The 17,997-nt window shown below is 37.1% G+C and overlaps 1 protein-coding gene across 3 annotated transcripts in view; it reads left to right on the plus strand.

Annotated features, from left to right (window-relative positions):
- DCL3 (endoribonuclease Dicer homolog 3a) overlaps positions 1-16,402 on the plus strand; it is a 48,787-nt gene extending 32,385 nt beyond the window's left edge. The window contains 9 exon segments of one of the 3 annotated variants that reach the window (NM_001302897.1): positions 36-130; positions 4,145-4,377; positions 4,455-4,664; positions 5,203-5,679; positions 5,815-6,075; positions 11,259-11,585; positions 12,286-12,514; positions 15,684-15,795; positions 15,894-16,402. In NM_001302897.1, coding sequence (NP_001289826.1) covers positions 36-130; positions 4,145-4,377; positions 4,455-4,664; positions 5,203-5,679; positions 5,815-6,075; positions 11,259-11,585; positions 12,286-12,514; positions 15,684-15,795; positions 15,894-16,101 — 2,152 coding nt within the window. In that variant the 3' untranslated portion in view covers positions 16,102-16,402. 3 annotated transcript variants of the gene reach the window in all.
- The last annotated feature ends 1,595 nt before the right edge of the window (positions 16,403-17,997 follow it).

The raw sequence follows: 17,997 nt of genomic DNA on the forward strand, positions 1-17,997 counted from the left end.
TAATTTATATTTATATTGTTTTCTCTGTTTATTAGGTACGGGATTGTTTTAGTGTATCCTGGACAGCCTTTGTTGCTACTGAAGCAAAGCCATAACGCATACAATCTTCTCGTGGATTTTAAAAAGGAAGGTTTGTCAAGTTATTACCGATTCCTAGTCATTCCAAGTGTTCTCTATATGCCATCTCTCTTGAAAATTTATGTCGCTTTTAGAAGTTCAAGACATACTAGCATACCAGCAAACAGAATTTTTTTTTTTTTTTAAAAAAAACAGAATATTAGTATATTAGCTTTAATATGCTATGAAGGTAGGGGTAAGGTTGTGTACATCCTACCCCCCCCCCCCCCACCCATACCCCACTTATAGGATAACACCGGGTATGTTGTTGTGACATTTATGTTTTTTATATCTCACAGTTTTTTCTTCTTAAAATATGTTCTCTATACATCCCCAATCAGATTGGAGTGATCAACATCTCTACCCCTAAGTAGGTTCTAAACAAGTTTGAGATAGGTTAGAGGGTATTGAAATTGACCGACAAAGTTGTTCTACATACGTCCGGTGAAAAAGCATGTTCACTGGTATTTGTGTCAACTTTTTGGAACAAATGATATTGTTTGAGAAATGCATATTGCCTTTAGGCATAATTAGGCGTGTTCTCTAGATGAATCAGATTGTATTTGTTGCATGTCCCGATGTGAGGATCATATGATGGTCTTTGGAGCCATTAAACTCAACTCACTTTTTTTTGAGAAGGTAATATTTGCTTCTATATATCCACAGGTATACCACATCAAAGTGTAGTCCCCCTCCAAAAAGTTTTGCTTACATCTTTCCTAAGATCTTCTAGTTCCAGCAAGTCAATAACGTTAACATATATTCAGTATCTCTTATCCCTACTTGCTTACACCAAAAATAGTAACTAGGGAATGTCTTTATCTTCTGGATATTGTTATGTTTTCCTTCAAAGCATCTTTGATTCCTTTCCTTCCAAATTGTCCACCAAATGCAAGATGGGACAGTCCTCCATCTCTTCTTCATTTTTCCTGCATTTCCATTCCCGTTCAAGCATTGTAGGACTTTTATAATTCTCCCAGGCTTTGTCCACTTGATCTTCCTCTTGTGGATGAACATCTTCCACAATTGATTGTAGTGTAAAAAGAGAAGGTCAACTGCCTCCACCTGTTATTCACATAGATAGCATCTAGAACATAGATTGGATTTTTCTCTTGTTCAAGTTCTCATGTGTCTGGACTCTGTTCTCCAGATCATCTTCCAGGGACATCTTGCATGCTGAACCTCAGTAAACCTGAGAATTTATATGCTGATTTTACAGTGAACTCCCCCCCCTCTCTCCCCCTTCCATACTAGTCTATCTTCCTCTCCTGTCAGATTGGTAGCCATATGCATTGTGTCATGAATTAAACCTTTTATGAGCTGTCGCAACCCTATAAAATTTTTTTGTGTTTATTCACCTTTTTTAAGCCATTGTATTCTAGATCTTTGTCTCCAAGCTATCTCCTCTTGTTTATCAACCTCCTCAAATTCCATAGCTACATGAACCTTTTGGAGTAGTTCATCTTGTGAGAGTAATCTCAGCTCCTGATTTTTTTCTACTCTGCTAACTAGTGAAGGATTTCCTCCTCCTTATGTTTCCAATCATTTTTATGTGTCAGTCTCCATCTTTCAATTTTTGTCTCAGCATCCTTAGTTTAGTAGCTAAGATGTAAGAACCTGTGCCATTTATATTGAAAGACAACCACCATTCCTTAATCTTGTCAGCAAAACCATCCACCCGCAGCCACCTTTGTTCAAATTTGAAATATGACTTATTCGAATTCAATTCCCCACAATCAAGCATGATGGGGTTATGATCAGAACCTATTCTTGGCAACAAGTTCTGTTTGGTTTAGTGAAGGACTCATCCCATTGAGATGAATACAAAAACCTATCAATTCTAGAAGCTGAGCTATGGCCATCTCCTCTTCTCCAAGTGAAAGGATCCCCCAAAGGAGGGGGATCCATGAATTCCATCGCATTTATTCAGTCGGTGAACTCCTGCATGTCCCCTGTTATTCTGTGCCCCTCTGATCTTTCATTTGGGTACCTTGTGACATTGTAGTCAGCACAAGATACCCACGGGCCACTGCATAACTCATTGATGTTGCTCAACTCTTGCCACAACTCTCTTCTAGTCACAGTATCACAGGAAGCATACAATACACTGCACAACTCTCTTCTAATCATCATCCAACGCTGGTTTTGGGTACTCAGCTTTTTGATATTGGGTCCACCCCCTTTCTTACTTACAACAGTTCCTCCCGTTTGACCAAATGGTTCATTCTTTAATCTTCGTTTCCTGCCATAAAAAGTTCTTCCTAATTGCATCCGTCCTCTTGGTTACCTTGGCTGGCATAGGGAATAATGACATCATGTACGAGGGAAGGGCATCCAGGACACTATTAACTACAGTTTCTCTGCCACCTGAAGATTAATATTGACACTTCCAGTTTCCTTTCACACTTTTCAATTACTCCACTCCATATTTCTGTTGACTTGCTTTTAGCCCCCAAAGGTATGCCCAAGTAGGTTGTTGGTAATTCACCCTTCCTTCTAGTCTTCAATATTTATCATTGTGTTGACTTGATAACCTCTTGCTCTAGTTTATGTGTAGACCTGAAATAGCCTCGAAAATATTGAAGATGACCCTCAAAATCAATATCTGCTCCTCTACTGCATCACAAAATACTAGTGTCATCTGTATACCTAGATGAGTAATCTCTAGGTTGTTACTTGTATTATTTCCCAATTGGAAAACTTTGATCCAGCCCTTGACTTTTGCAGTCTAAAATAGGTTGCTCAGCCCTTCCATGGCCAAGATAAAGAGAAAAGGGGATAAAGGGTCCCCTGGTCTTAGACCTCTGTGTGATGAGAAAAAGCCACATGGGCTTCTGTTGATCTTATGCACTGTCTAATCCACTTCAACCATTTTGGTCCAAATCCTATCCTTTGCAACATATTGATCAGAAAGTTTCAATCCAAATGATCAATCTCTTCTAGATATCCCGTTTACATAAGATCCCTGATTGTTTATCTCTCTCCCTAGAGTCAACACATTCATTGGCTATCAATACTGCATCCATGATCTGCCTATTCTTGATAAAAGCCATTTGTTGTTTGTCCACTAGCTTATGTATCACTTTCTTCAGTCTTTCAGCCAATAGTTTTGCAATTATCTTATACACTCCTATTACTAGACTTATTGAATGTCATTTAGTTCCACAACCCGTCTCCTTGAGTATCAAGACCACAAAAGTAGTTTATTCTCTTCTCAATCACCTTATAGAAGTTTTGGACTACTGCCACCACTTCTTTTTTGATGACTTCCCAACACTGTCTAAAGAAAGCCATGGAGAAGCCATCTGGGCCAAGGGCCTTGTCCCCCTGCACACGCTTTGATGCTTTCTAGGATTTCATGTGCTTCAACAGGGTCATCAGTTGGTTATTGTCATTTTCATCAATCATAGGGCACTCTCTCATTTCTAAATCTGGTCTCCAGTTCAACATATAACTTCTCATATTACTCTATGATCTCCTTTTGTTATCTCAGCAGGCTCTGTCACTAGCTCCCACCAGACTTTAATCTTATCAACAGTGTTGACTCTTCTGTGTGCATTTGCTGTTTTCTGGACGAAGCTTGTAAATAGGCTAATTGATCTCAGCAACTGCAAAAAGACTTATCATGCACCTTAAATCTCTTTCTATATACTAGATATTACTATTCTTTTGCCGTTTTCACTAAAGCTTTAATTATTTAAATAAATTAGGTCATGTAGTATATCCAACTGAATTTACTTTAGGGTGTTGTGGAATTTCTGCTGGAATCCATGCGTGATTAGTAATTTGTAAACATCTGCTGTAGAAATTGTTGTGAAATCATCTCTACAATCATACATTTTACATTTTTAATTGGGAATAAAAGTTCACCACTTGAAGATAACCTTTCAAGCTCAACTTGCTAAAGTACTACCTAGTTCTCTAGAAAGAATTGATCTACATTGAACTTGTCACTGCTACCTAGTGAGTGCACTGGGCTAAGTGTTTTGGATTACTTGAATCTGATATTCGGGTATTATTTAAGCAGGTATTTCATGTGGACCGAAATCAAAAGATAGTACAATGGTGGTTAAAAAGCCACTGAATAATGTTCATATGCCACCAGAACTTCTGGTCTGTTTTGACATTCGGTTAGACATCTTGAAATCCTTCTACTTGCTACCATCATTAATGCACCGCCTGGCGTCCCTGATGTTGGCTAGCCAGTTGAGGAAAGATATATCAAGCCATTCAGGGGACTTACATATATCAAGCTCATTGGTTTGTCCTATCATTTTCTCAGCTGATTAGATGACTTACACTTGGCATTTATCTAACTAAATGTCTTTCACGGTCAGATTCTGGAAGCTCTTACAACTCTCAGATGCAATGAGAGTTTCTCCATGGAACGTCTGGAGTTGCTTGGAGATTCTGTTCTGAAATATGCTGTTAGTTGTTACCTCTTCCTTAAATATCCCAAGAAGCATGAAGGGCAGCTAACTAATGAACGTTCACAGGCTATTAGTAACTCAGCCCTCCATAAATTGGGAACTAATCAACATTTGCAGGTATGTAAAACTTTGTCTCTGTACTTCAGGAAAAAGAACTACTTGAAGACAATTTCTTGAATCCAGTCAAGAATGTAAATATATAATATCTTAACTAGTTCATTTTTTAACTTCATAAAGATGAAACTAGGTGTCATATATTTCCTTCTCCAGCTAAAATGGTCACTGATGTATGGTATGACTATGAGTATAAGATATTGATGTCACTATTATGTGGTAGTGCAAACAAGCTTACTGAAAATCAGGTTTGCTTGAGATGGGTTCTTCTTTTTGGTGTGTGTCTGTGTGGGTTGGGGAGTATAACTTATTTTGTTTTGGTTCAGTTTGTCCAAATTCGATGTGGATGCTTGGCAACATATCATTCTTTCAATTGTGGATAGTCTTCAAGGACAACATTTATTTTGCTTGTGTTAGTGGAATCCTTCTTGTTTTGTTGATGATTATTCAAAGAAACGTGGATGTTGTATCCTTTCCACTTGACTGAAGCTTACTTTTACACTCGTCTGCTTTTAATCATGCTTTACCTGTCTAATTACAGGGTTATATACGGGATGGCGCATTTGATCCACGCCGATGGACTGCTCCTGGGCAGCTTTCCCTGTGGCTTTGTCCTTGTGAACACGGGGTTGAAACTTCACAAGTGCCTTTGGACAAGAAGTTTCTGACTGAAGATCCCAAAGAAGTAGTTGGGAAGCACTGTGATAGAGGACACAGATGGATGGGTTCAAAAACTATATCTGACTGTGTTGAAGCGTTAATAGGTGCATATTACGTTGGTGGTGGGTTTGTTGCTGCCCTCAAATTGATGAAATGGCTTGGTGTTAAAGCTGAGCTAGAACCTTCATTAGTAGAAGATGCGATCAATACTGCATCTCTTTATTCTTATACCCCTAAAGCTAAAGATATTGAAGACCTTGAGTTGAAGCTTGCTTATAAATTTTCTATTAAGGGACTGCTTTTAGAAGCTATAACACACGCTACTGTGCAAGAGCTGGAGGCTGGGTACAGTTATCAGGTTGGTTGAAGAACAATCCCTAATTTTGATATAATTATCAATTGATACTGGTTATACATTATATTAAACATGTTTCTCTTAAGAAATTACATTGTTGTCAGCTTAGATTTTCTCTTTTTGTCAAATCCGTGACAGAGGCTTGAATTTCTTGGCGACTCAGTACTGGACATTCTCGTTACCTGGTACCTTTACCAGAAGCACAAAGATATTGATCCTGGGGAACTAACAGATCTGCGTTCTGCTTCTGTCAATAATGATAATTTCGCTTATGCTGCTGTGAGAAGGAATCTTCATGTCCACCTTCAACATCATTCTGGATGTCTTGAAAGTGAAATATCATTATTTGTGAAGTCAGTCTCTAATTCCGATTCACTCCAAGGAAACAAAGCCCCAAAGGTTCTTTTACTGTTGCTCCACTGACATGTCACTGTTTCCATATGTTATTGATCTCAATGCCAACAGTAGACTTGAACGTGTCCCTAGGATACAACTGTTAGAATAGGAATAAGTATTTCTTAGAAAAAGGAATTAGAATAGGAATAAAAATAGGAATTCTAGTTGGAAAAGGTTTCCAATGTAGTGTCTATAGGGTCTTCATGTAACAATTTAGATACGCAATTCAATAATATTTTCTCCAATATTTCTCACATGGTATCAGAGCCATTCTGAGAAAAAAAAATTAATATTTTCCAGTATCCTAGTTGCTGTCCGGATAATTATTATTTTCCGCCATGTTTTCATAAAATTGACACCACCACTAGCTGCGAAATTTCCCGGCGAGCAAAGCCCAGTCATCCCCACCTGAAACCAGTGCTACACGCGCTGCCGGTAGGATTTTCGCCGGCGAACTATCAGACCCACGCGCCGGCGCGTGTGATTTTTTCCCTCCAGTTTTTTCGATAATTTTTTTTCTATCTGAGTCGCCTCTTCATTCCGAGGCTGACTATGTAAATTTTTTCTTATTCCGACCAGATTCGATCGCCGAAATTAGGGTTCCGGCTATTTTCAGACTGTTTTCGGCAATTTTTTTTTGAGATTTGAATTTTCCGACGATCAGATCTCAATAATCAAGATTTTTTGGTGTTCCCGAGACAAATTTAGCATAATGTCTTTTGGATATGATGTTTTTGGTTCTAAAAATATAGGGATTGGAAATTCTAGCCCTATAATCACTTTCAGAACTTCTATTGGGAAGTTCAAACTATTTATCTTTGGTTTCATCAGTTGAATTGTGATGCAAGGGTCAAGGTGTGCACGATCACTTAACGAACAAGACTTATGTGGCAGATTTAAGGCAAAGACTAGTGAGGAAGATGCAAAAGTCAAAGCACATTGGGAGAAAGTAGATGCTCAATTATGTAGTCTCCTATGGCGTTCGATTGATTCCAAATTGATGCCCTTGTTTCTCCCATTCCAAACGTGTTATACAGTTTGGGAAAAGGCGCGTGCTTTATACACTAATGACATCTCTCGATTTTATGATGTGATATCTCGATTGACCAACTTAAAGAAACAAGAATCCGACATGTCTACTTACTTGTGACAGGGACAAGCAGTCATGGAGGAATTCGACACGTTGATGCCAGTAACTACGGATGTGGAAAAACAACAAGAACATAGACAAACATTGTTTCTAGTTCTTACTCTTGTTGGACTTCATCCTGATAATGATTCTGTGCGTGATCAAATTTTAGCTAGCCCTACAGTTCCTACAATCGATGAATTATTCTCTCGCCTCCTTCGTCTTGCGGCACATCCTAATCACAAAGTCCTTTCATCACCCATTGTTGACTCCTCTATTCTCGCATCTCAAACCTTTGAATAGCGTACATATCAGTCTACAGAGAATCGGCGAGGGGAAGGATGTTTTGGGAAACCTCGATCCAAGTGTAGTTATTGTCAAAAGTCTGGAAACACTCGTGACATATTTCAAATTTTGCATGGTCCACCACCCAGTTATGATCCTCTTGTTCTAAAGGAATATAATGAGTTCCTTCGAAATCGTGCAAGCAAAAAGTCATCTCCACCAGTAGCATATGGTGCTCAACCTAATCAATTATCCAATAAGGTCATATTGCTCAGATAAAATATGATGAGTTCCTTCAGTATCGTGCAAATAAGCAAACATCTCCACAAGTAGTTTCGATTGCAAAACCTGATGTATCTGTCACGGGTAATTCTTTTGCTTGTGTGTCGCAATCTAGTATTGTTGGAACATGGGTCGGGGACTCTGGGGCTTCTGATCATATTTCTGGCAATAAATCACTTTTATCCGATATTGTTTATTCGCAATCTCTTCCAGCTATTACTTTAGCCAATGGGATCCAGACAAAACCAAAAAGGGTTGGAAAAGCCAAACACCTATCTTCTGTCACCCTAGACTGTTCTTTATGTTCCTAGTTCTACTTTTAATCTAGCATTTGTTAGTTGTTTGACGAAATCCCTACATTGTAGCATAACTTTTTTCGATGATTTTTTCTCATACAGGACCGCAGTATGGGACAGATGATTGGAACAGGACATGAATCACAAGGCCTTTACTATCTTACCTTTTCAAATTCCTTAACAACATGCTCCGTTACAGATCCCCCAAATCTAATTCACAAACATTTGGGACATTCGAGTCTATCCAAATTGCAAAAGATGGTGCCTAGTTTGTCTAGTTATATCTACATTAGAATGTGAGTTGTGTCAACTTGGGAAACACAATCGTGCTATGTTTTCTCGTAGTACTGAGGATCGTTCAGTGACTATTTTTTCATTAGTTCATTCTAATATTTTAGGGTCCTAATAGAGTCGGTTCCACCTTAGGATTTCGTTATTTTGTTAGTTTCATTGATGATTATTCAAAATGTACTTGGGTTTTTGTAATGAAAGATCGTTTTAAGTTATTTTCTATTTTCAAAAGTTTCTTTGCTGAAATACAAAATCAGTTTGGTGTTTCTATTCGTACTTTCCGTAGTGATAATGCCTTAGAATACTTATCATCCCAAATTCAGCAATTTATGTCTCACCACAGAATTATTCACCAATTATCTTGTCCATGCACTCCTCAACAAAATGGTGTCGCAGAAAGAAAGAATAGGCATCTCATAGAGACTGCTCGCACTCTCCTCATTGAATCCCATGTTTCGCTGCGTTTTTGGGCGATGCAGTCCTTTCAGCTTGTTATTTAATTAACAGAATGCCCTCTTTGTCTATTCAGAATCAAGTTCCACATTCCATATTGTTTCCTCATTCACATCTCTATCCTGTTCCCCCTCGTGTATTTGGGAGCACATGCTTTGTTCATAATTTAGCCCCACAGAAAGATAAATTAGCTCCTCGTGCCCTCAAATGTGTATTTCTTGGTTACTCTAGAGTTCAGAAAGGGTATCGGTGTTATTCACATGATCTTCATCGATACGTTATGTCCGCTGATGTTACATTTTATGAGTCTCAGCCTTACTATACATCTTCTGATCATACTGATGTCTCTATGGTCTTACCCATACCTCAAGTTTTACCTGTGCCGACCTTTGAGGGATCTATAGTTACGTCTACATCTCCAGTTGCAGTGCCACCACTACTAACTTATCATTGTCGTCCACGTCCAACCCTAGTCCCAGATGATTCATGTCATGCGCCAGACCCTGCTCCTACTGCAGACTTGCCTCTACCTAGCCCACCGCTTGCACTTCAAAAAGGTATACGATCTACTCGAAATACTAACCCGCATTATACCTTCTTAAGTTATCATCGTCTATCATCACCCCATTATGCCTTTGTATCATCTTTGTCCTCTGTTTTCATTCCTAAGACTACAGATGAAGCACTTTCTCATTCTGGATGGAGGCAAGCTATGGTTGATGAGATGTCTACTTTACATAAGAGTGGTAATTGGGAGCTTGTCTCCCTTCCTGCAGGTAAATCTACTGTTGGTTGTCGTTGGGTTTATTCAGTCAAAATTGGTCTAGATGGTCAGGTTGATTGACTTAAGGCTCGCCTTGTCGCTCAAAGGGTATACTCAGATATTTGGGCTAGATTATAGTGACACTTTCGCTTCTGTGGCTAAAATAGCATCTGTTTGTCTTTTTCTATCTATGGTTGTTGTTCGTCATTGGCCTCTTTATCAGTTGGACATAAAGAATGCTTTTTTGCATGGTGATATTGAGGAAGAAGTCTATATGGAGCAACCACCTGGTTTTGTTGCTCAGCGGGAGTCTAGTAGCCTTGTATGTCGATTGCGTAGGTCACTCTATGGTTTGAAACAGTCTCCTCGAGCTTGGTTTGGAAAATTCAGCACAGTAATTCAGGAGTTCGGCATGACTCGCAGTGGAGCTGATCACTCTGTATTTTATCGACATTCTGCACCAGGTCGATGTATCTATTTGGTTGTTTATGTTGATGATATTGTTATCATCGGTAATGATCAAGATGGTATCACCGATTTAAAGCAACATCTTTGTAAGCACTTTCAGACTAAAGACCTTGGCATATTGAAGTATTTTCTAGGTATTGAGGTTGCTCAGTCTAGATCAGGCATTGTTATCTCTTAATGCAAGTATGCCTTGGACATTCTTGAGGAGAAAGGAATGATGGGATGTAGACCTATTGACACTCCGATGGATCCAAATGTTAAACTTCTTCTGGGAACAGGGGGAGCCATTTAGTAATCCTGAAAGGTACAGACGACTTATTGGAAAGTTGAATTATCTCACAGTGACTAGACCAGACATCTCTTTTCCAGTGAGTGTTGTAAGTCAGATTATGACTTCCCCTTGTGATAGTCATTGGGAAGCAGTTGTTCTTATTCTTCGATATATAAAGTCAGCCCCGGGCAAAGGACTACTCTTTGAGGATCAAGGTCATGAGCATATCATTGGATATACAGACGCTGATGGGGCAAGATCACCCTCTGACAGACGTTCGACATCCGGATGTTGTGTTTTAGTTGGAGGTAATTTGGTGTTGTGGAAGAGTAAGAAACAAAATGTGGTTGCTCGATCTAGTTCAGAATCAGAATATCGAGCAATGGCGACAGCAACTTGTGAGTTAGTTTGGCTCAAATAGTTACTGAGAGAACTAAAATTTGGCAAAATTGATCAAATGGAACTTGTGTGTGATAATCAAGCGGCTCTTCATATCGCATCAAATCCAGTGTTTCATGAAAGGACTAAGCACATTGGGATTGACTGTCACTTTGTCAGAAAAAAAATACTCTCAGGAGATATTGTTACAAAATTTGTGAAGTCAAATGATTAGCTTGCAGATATGTTCATCAAGTCTCTCATATGTCCTCGTATTAATTACATTTGTAACAAGCTAGGTGCATATGATTTGTATGCACCGGCTTGAGGGGGAGTGTTAGAATAGGAATTAGTATATCTTACTTAGAATAGGAATAAGAATAGAAATTCTAGTTGGAAAAGGTTTCCAATGTAGTGTCTATAAATAGGGTCTTCATGTAACAATTTAGATACGCAATTCAATAATATTTTCTCCAATATTTCTCACAACAACATCCTTAAACATATGCCTCATTAATCCCCGATTATCTGTAAAATGCTTAGAGCAGGCTGTTTATTAATTTGTCATAGGTACTTGGAGACTTGGTGGAGAGTATTGCTGGAGCAGTACTTATTGATACCAAGCTTAACCTGGATGAAGTTTGGAAGATCTTCAAGCCACTGTTGTCTCCCATCGTGACTCCTGATAAGCTTGAACTACCTCCATTCCGTGAGCTCATAGAATTATGTGACTCACTTGGCTACTTCTTTAAAGAACATTGTGTGATGAAGGGGGATACCGTAAATGCTGAGCTTAGGTTACAGCTGATAGATGATCTGCTGATCGCTGAGGGATCTGGGCAAACTAGAAAAAATGCAAAGGCGCAAGCAGCTCTGAAGTTACTGAAGAACTTAGAGGTACGTTATAGACAGTAAGATGATTCTCATCCTATTTATGGTCCTTTTTTTTGACACTAATGGGCCATTATTCATGTCATAGGAACATCCTTAGAAAGATGAGAAGAGAGAAAATCATGATGGACGTTTTTTTACTTTTGTTCGTGAAAGTTACACTTGCAACTACTGGTGTTGTAATGTTAAACTTTCTTGTCAGCAGGCCATTCTCTCTTTTTTTTAATCATTTTGTTTCTGAAATTGATTTTTCTTTTCTGGGTTCAAGTGGAGACTAATGAGTTGGTTTCCTTCTAAGTCATCAGATGTCTATCAAAATACTATAGCTAGAAAGAGAATGCGGAAATAACTAGATTTTTAAATTTTATTTTTTTCAATCAGAATCAGCTTATGAAGTTAATTCTTTGCAGTTTTTCGTAATTTGGAAAGAGATTTTCTGCTTTTAATGGATTTCCTGGAGTTGCTAACAAATTTTGTTGATAATAATTTATGTGCTTGCATGCATTATACATTGCTGAAAGATCAGTGACTAACTCACCATAGATCTGTATACTTTGTGCTTGCTTGATAACACTACTTTATTCTCTGTTTTGACCATTACAATTAATGTTGAACTATATTTTGGAAGTTCACATCTAGAATTGACTGGATGAATTCTTTTTCAAGTGAGTTATTTCTCACATTGACCCTCATTTTCTAACAACAGAAAAAAGGAATTTCATTTAAGAAGAAAAAAGAAGAGGCCAGCTTTGTTGATGTGCCACAATCTTTAGACTTTGATGGTGACATCTGCATCCAAGCAAATACTTCTTGTCCTGATATGGCTTCACGCAAAAAGCGAAAGAAAGTATATTTGAATAATAAGACGGATGAAGCTCAATCTGTTCCCAGTGACTGCTCCACCAGTTCTAGCTATTCAAATAAGGACACCCAAGGTATGTGCTCGAAGTTACTCTAGCAAAACAAAAATTCTTATTTCTTCTATGAATATTGGGGGCCCATATTTTCCAAAGATGTATTTTATATATATATATGTCGCATGTATTGATAAATTTGGAAAAATTAAAATTTAGTAACTTTTTACCTCATTTAATGGGTAGGTTGTTGTAATAACTGAGAAATGGAATAGTAGTTAGTTAGTTGTGGCATCCTTTCTTAAGTGACTACCTATTTTGTTTTCTCATTTATATCCTGGCGATTATCTTGAACCCACATTAGTATTCTTATATTTACCTATTTTACTCCCCTTTCACTATTTTAATTCTCAGTCTCACAAATGGTCAGACCTTTTGCATTTTGCAAAATATATTATTGTGTCATTATAAAAAGATCAAAATAAAACAAAACTGGTGCTTCTTTAAATATCAAGCACTGCAACCAATCAATATTGTTTTAATATCATTATATCAACTTATCAAATTCAGCGCAACACTATTTCAATCTCATTAGATGAACTTTTTAAATTTTTGAGTCAGGTTTTATTATTCTAGCTTTATATTATAATTTTTCAATGAAAATTTGCATTGTCTACATTCTTACTTCACAAGGTCCGTGTACATCCTGCACTCTCTAGACCTCATTTGTAGGATTGCACGGATTATATTATAGTTTTTCAATTTATATATGTCAAACTAAAAAGAGGCCTCTCTATGAAGTTCAATTTTAGGCCCCCAAACTTGTTGAGATGACCCTGTTTTCCGGATACCAGTTTAAGAAAGATAAACTTGTCAAGAAATGGTCATCTACTACCAGCACGAATATACCCGTCCAACGGTTTAGGATGTAGCATACAAAAATCTGGAGCTCAATCAGAAAAAATATTTTTTTTAACTTAGAATACAAGATGATTTTGTTTGACTCGACAAGACTAAAGGAGAATTGCATACATTGTTAACTAGAGCAAGATATAGAAGTTTTTCATGTAATAGTTAAATTTGAATAATGTAATTAGTTGAAAGTATGTCTCATCAAGATGAATAACTGAAGTACACTTAGTTTCTGAAGGTTTCTATTTGAGGAGAAGGGGCCAAACACTTTTGGAAAGGGCTATATGTAATTAAGTAAATTATTTTAGAATGGCGAAGTACATATTATTCTGTAGTTACACTAATTATGTTGTCTGAGAGCGGAATAAACTACCATTTTAATATGGTGGCAAGATGATACTTCACAAACAAGAATCAGTATTCTCGAAAAAGTCCATCAGATTTGAAATTAAGTACTCCCTCCGCTTCAATCTGTTTGTCTGATTTTGTCTTGGCACGGTGTTTAAGAAACTGAAGAATAATTTTTGAATCTTGTAGTCTTAAACTATAGATACATAGAATGTACCAAAATGTGTTTTAATCTTGGGTGTTAAACATATCATGTGGAAAGTTAAAATTAGACACATTCTTCTTAAAACAGACAAAAATTGAAGTGAGACAAACAAATTGAGATGGAGGGAGTATGATGCATTGTATTGACATTGACACCTAATAGTTACAGCTCTGCCCTGTATATATAGGTGTTGGGTTCAAATCCTACCCAAGGTCCCCCCCTCTTGTTCTTACACCTTCCAGTATTCAGACAATATACCTCCCAAAAGAAGTGATATGACAGAATTTGTAAACGAAACCTTTTTTGATTGCATAGTAGTAGAGAGTGATCATATTTTCTAGTCACAACTGAATACGTATTAAGTGTTGACGATTTATAGCTTTGCCAACAAAAGTCAAGCTATAATTCCTGTAGTTCTATTACAATTTGCTACATTTCTATTTAGATCATAATATGCAGAGAAGTGACTTCCTCTGAATATGCTAAAGTTGCTATTTATGCATTGCTTTTATTTACAAGGTAATAAGACTTATTGATTGAAGAGAGAATTTCCTGAATAAAGGATCCATACAGAAGTATAAAATATATGAACCCTATTTTTTGCAGAAGGTTGACAAACATCTGCATTAAATAGACTGCCACAAGTGCTCTAAACCATTTGCTAATACCTTTTTCCTGAGATTTCAATCTCCCTTCGATGTTGTCTCTCCCCTCAATATCCTCACTCATCTCCCTTGCTGTTCTTCAGTAGCATGGATATCAAAATGTTAGCTCATTAGTCATAGGTCAATTTCTGCTTCCCATGATCATTTTTACCTCTAATTTCTATACTTACCTTGGTCCTTCCATTCCCTGCTTCCTCATCATTTTCTCGAAATATTTCATCCTTACAAATACCTTGCTCCCTCTTACCTCTAAAATCTGTCTTCTTCGTCAGATTTGTCCAATGAGGGCCCTTCTCCAAAGTATCACAATCTGGGGCACATGGTATAGGCACCAATGCCAATTTGCTCCTCTGAGCAGCAGAATCGTGAAGCAATAGTGCTCAAAGTCTTTCCCTTTAGCCTCTCCAGAGCTTCCTGTTTTTCAGCTATATATCGAGTTCTTTCTGTGACAATGTGAAAAGCCCAGCATCCACCTGTCTTCTTGGTGAATCTTGCCCCTGTCTCCTTATGAATTCAGCAAAAACTTGGATTGAAATTTTTGTAGAGGCAGTTTCCAGAATCTTTTAATTCCCTCGGGTAAAAATAATGGTTATCTATCTTAGACTTTTAAATTTTTAATGTAACCATGCATTACTTTATTATGGTTGTTTATTTTCTTCTTTTCTTTGTTTTATGTAACTCTTTCGGTAATCAGTCCCTCACCAGTGAAGTGTTGCGTGATGAGGGAAAATAAGTCCTTGAAGTTGAAAAAATTCAAAGTAAATGGAATACCTAGTTCGATAAGTTTCACCAACACATAATGGGGGCTTCGGAGTCTCTTAACCTTGAATATCCACACTGCTTCACCTTAATTCCATTTCCTAGAAAACGAAAGTGTGATTCTGAATGCCACAAGTCTCAGCTCCTTAATCTTACTCCTTTTGAACAATGTAAATGGTTCTCTCAACATGAAAGCTCACAAATATATTTTTAAACCATTGTAACCATTCCCCGCCCTTTGATTTGACAGAATAATGCCAAAGTTAGATAACTAAAGAAAAGTTAGTTTTTGGAAGGTCTGGTGATGTGCATCACCTGACACACTTTTGGATTTAATGGTCATCTCTGTTTCACTTGGCAGTAATTGGGCCAATCAACATGACAAGGGGTGGACCTCGCATATCACTCTTTGAACTATGCAAGAAACTGCAGTGGCCAATGCCTAGTTTTGAATCAACAGAGCGTACATCCAAGTAAGTAAAAGCAGTTTATGTGCTAATCAGTTCTTTCCTTCTAGTTTCTATCAATCTGTTTCCTAGATTGGTGCTTATTGAGTGTAAATTCTGGCCAGATCACTTATTGAATGTGGTGAAGGCTCTGATAAAAGGAAGGTTTACAACACTTTTGCATCTCGAATCTCTCTGACAATACCTGACTATGGTTTGATAGAGCTTACCGGGGATGAAAGAGCTGATAAGAAAAGCTCACTTGATTCAGCAGCACTTCACATGTTATATGAGCTAGAACGACAGGGGAAAATAGCCATTGGAAATCAATGAATTATCATTAGTGTGAATTCTCACAATCTTGCTCTAAGGCGTAGAATTGTTAGCATATAGCCTTTTAGGTCTAGCCCTTCGCTAAGGGAATCCAGAAATTGCTGTGTATATTTGCATTGAAAAGTAGCAACAAACTTAGTAGTAGCGTATCAGGCGGGCATGGTTTCTGTTTCCAGCCATTATTGGAAATCCAATTGAAAATAGGGATGAACTTTTTGAAGTGTATAACGGGGATTGTTCTTATGTCCCTTATTTAAACCTTGATTTAACTTATCTATTGGGACTTCCTTCTTCATGTGCATCACTTAGTGAAACTTCAGGATTGTGTCCTAGAGTTCAAAACCTGTACCTAGTGAACTCTAGGACAGTGTTTGAAGTTCATTTCTTTTACATTGTCTTGAGGTTGGATTCCTGCAGTTCTACATTTTACGTTAACTTGTTGCAACTTTTTAAGTTGTTTCATACGGCACTCAAACTTTGGCCCCAGGAAACACTTCCAACTTTGAGTATGTACATTTAGACACCTCAATGGTCGAAAGAGGGTCTCCTCACCCGTGAAAGAATGGTGTTACTATCATTTATGAGCATGTCTTCTGCCCACAAAAGAGAAAGTAGTTCACCCATAAATGGAGGAACTGTCCGTTTTGGTGCCGAACTCACTCTCATTTCAACATTTCTTTGAATCTCGTTGATTTCTTACATGAATTTTGTTGCTTTAGTTTGTTCTTTTAGTGCATAGCTTAATGGAGGATCAAAAAAAGGTTTCTCCTAGAAGAAGCTTTTGAAATTGAATTGGTGCTTCAATGGATAGTGGCAACGAAGATGTTGATGAAGGTTTAGACAAGGGGTTAAAACATGAGCCCTCTGTTGTCGATATTGAATACCTGCACCATTAAAAGATGAAGCGTAGAATGACGTATATTATTTAACTACTTATAATTAAATTGTTCATTCCATACAAATTAATTCTTTGTGATCCTAATATTTAGTCAATTTCAACCTATTTATTCTTAAATTAAATCACGTGAACAAATTAACTGTACCAACAATAGAAGTGCTAAAGTTACAACTAAAGATACAAGCTTTTTTCTGCAACTTAAGAAAGTTGATTGTCTATAAATCCCTTAATAGATATACTGCCATTCATTTCTTCTTGTAAAAGGTGAAAACAACACAACACAGAGAAATAAAGAGAACAGACAACTCAAGCAATAGACAAGTAACATACTCAAAGAGAAGAAATGGAATCTTGAAAAAAAGCTAAGGAAATTAGTGCTCTTTGTGATGCTCATGTTTCTGTTATCATTTTTGATACTTCTAGAAAAATGCATGAATTCTCATCGTATGTTTAGTTCTTCATATAATTTATTTATTTTTAATACAAATTTATTTATTTTTTGGTCTAAGAAATTTTGGTGTGGTTGTTTTGAAGTTTGGTTGATGTTTTGGATCAATACCACAAGCTTACTGGAAGAAGATTGTGGGATGCTATTTTACCTATTCTTGAAAAGGGGGAAAAATCACAAACCATTGGTTCATATTTTTCTTTTACCTATTCTTGGAAAAGGGTAAAAAAGGAAAAAAAATCAAAGAAACACTTGCATCAAACTCCATCTTCTTTTACCTATTCTTGGAAAAACAAAGTCAATTCACCTTTAAATTAAATTTGTAAGTTATAAATTAGTAATACAAGGTTTTGTTATGTAGGGATTAATTTTTATCAAGTGTTTAATTCATTACTTCTCACCTAATTTTGTGTTTGGTTTAAAGAAATATGTGTATCTTGCTGAAAACAAGTTCACTCTAAACTAAATTAGTAAGGTATAAATTGATAGTGTAGGATTTAGTAATGCAAGGATTAACTTTTATCAAAGTGTTTAATTTATTACTTCCCAC

This window comes from Solanum lycopersicum, chromosome 8 (assembly GCF_036512215.1).
Source record: "Solanum lycopersicum chromosome 8, SLM_r2.1".
In the NCBI taxonomy this organism is placed as follows: domain Eukaryota; kingdom Viridiplantae; phylum Streptophyta; class Magnoliopsida; order Solanales; family Solanaceae; genus Solanum; species Solanum lycopersicum.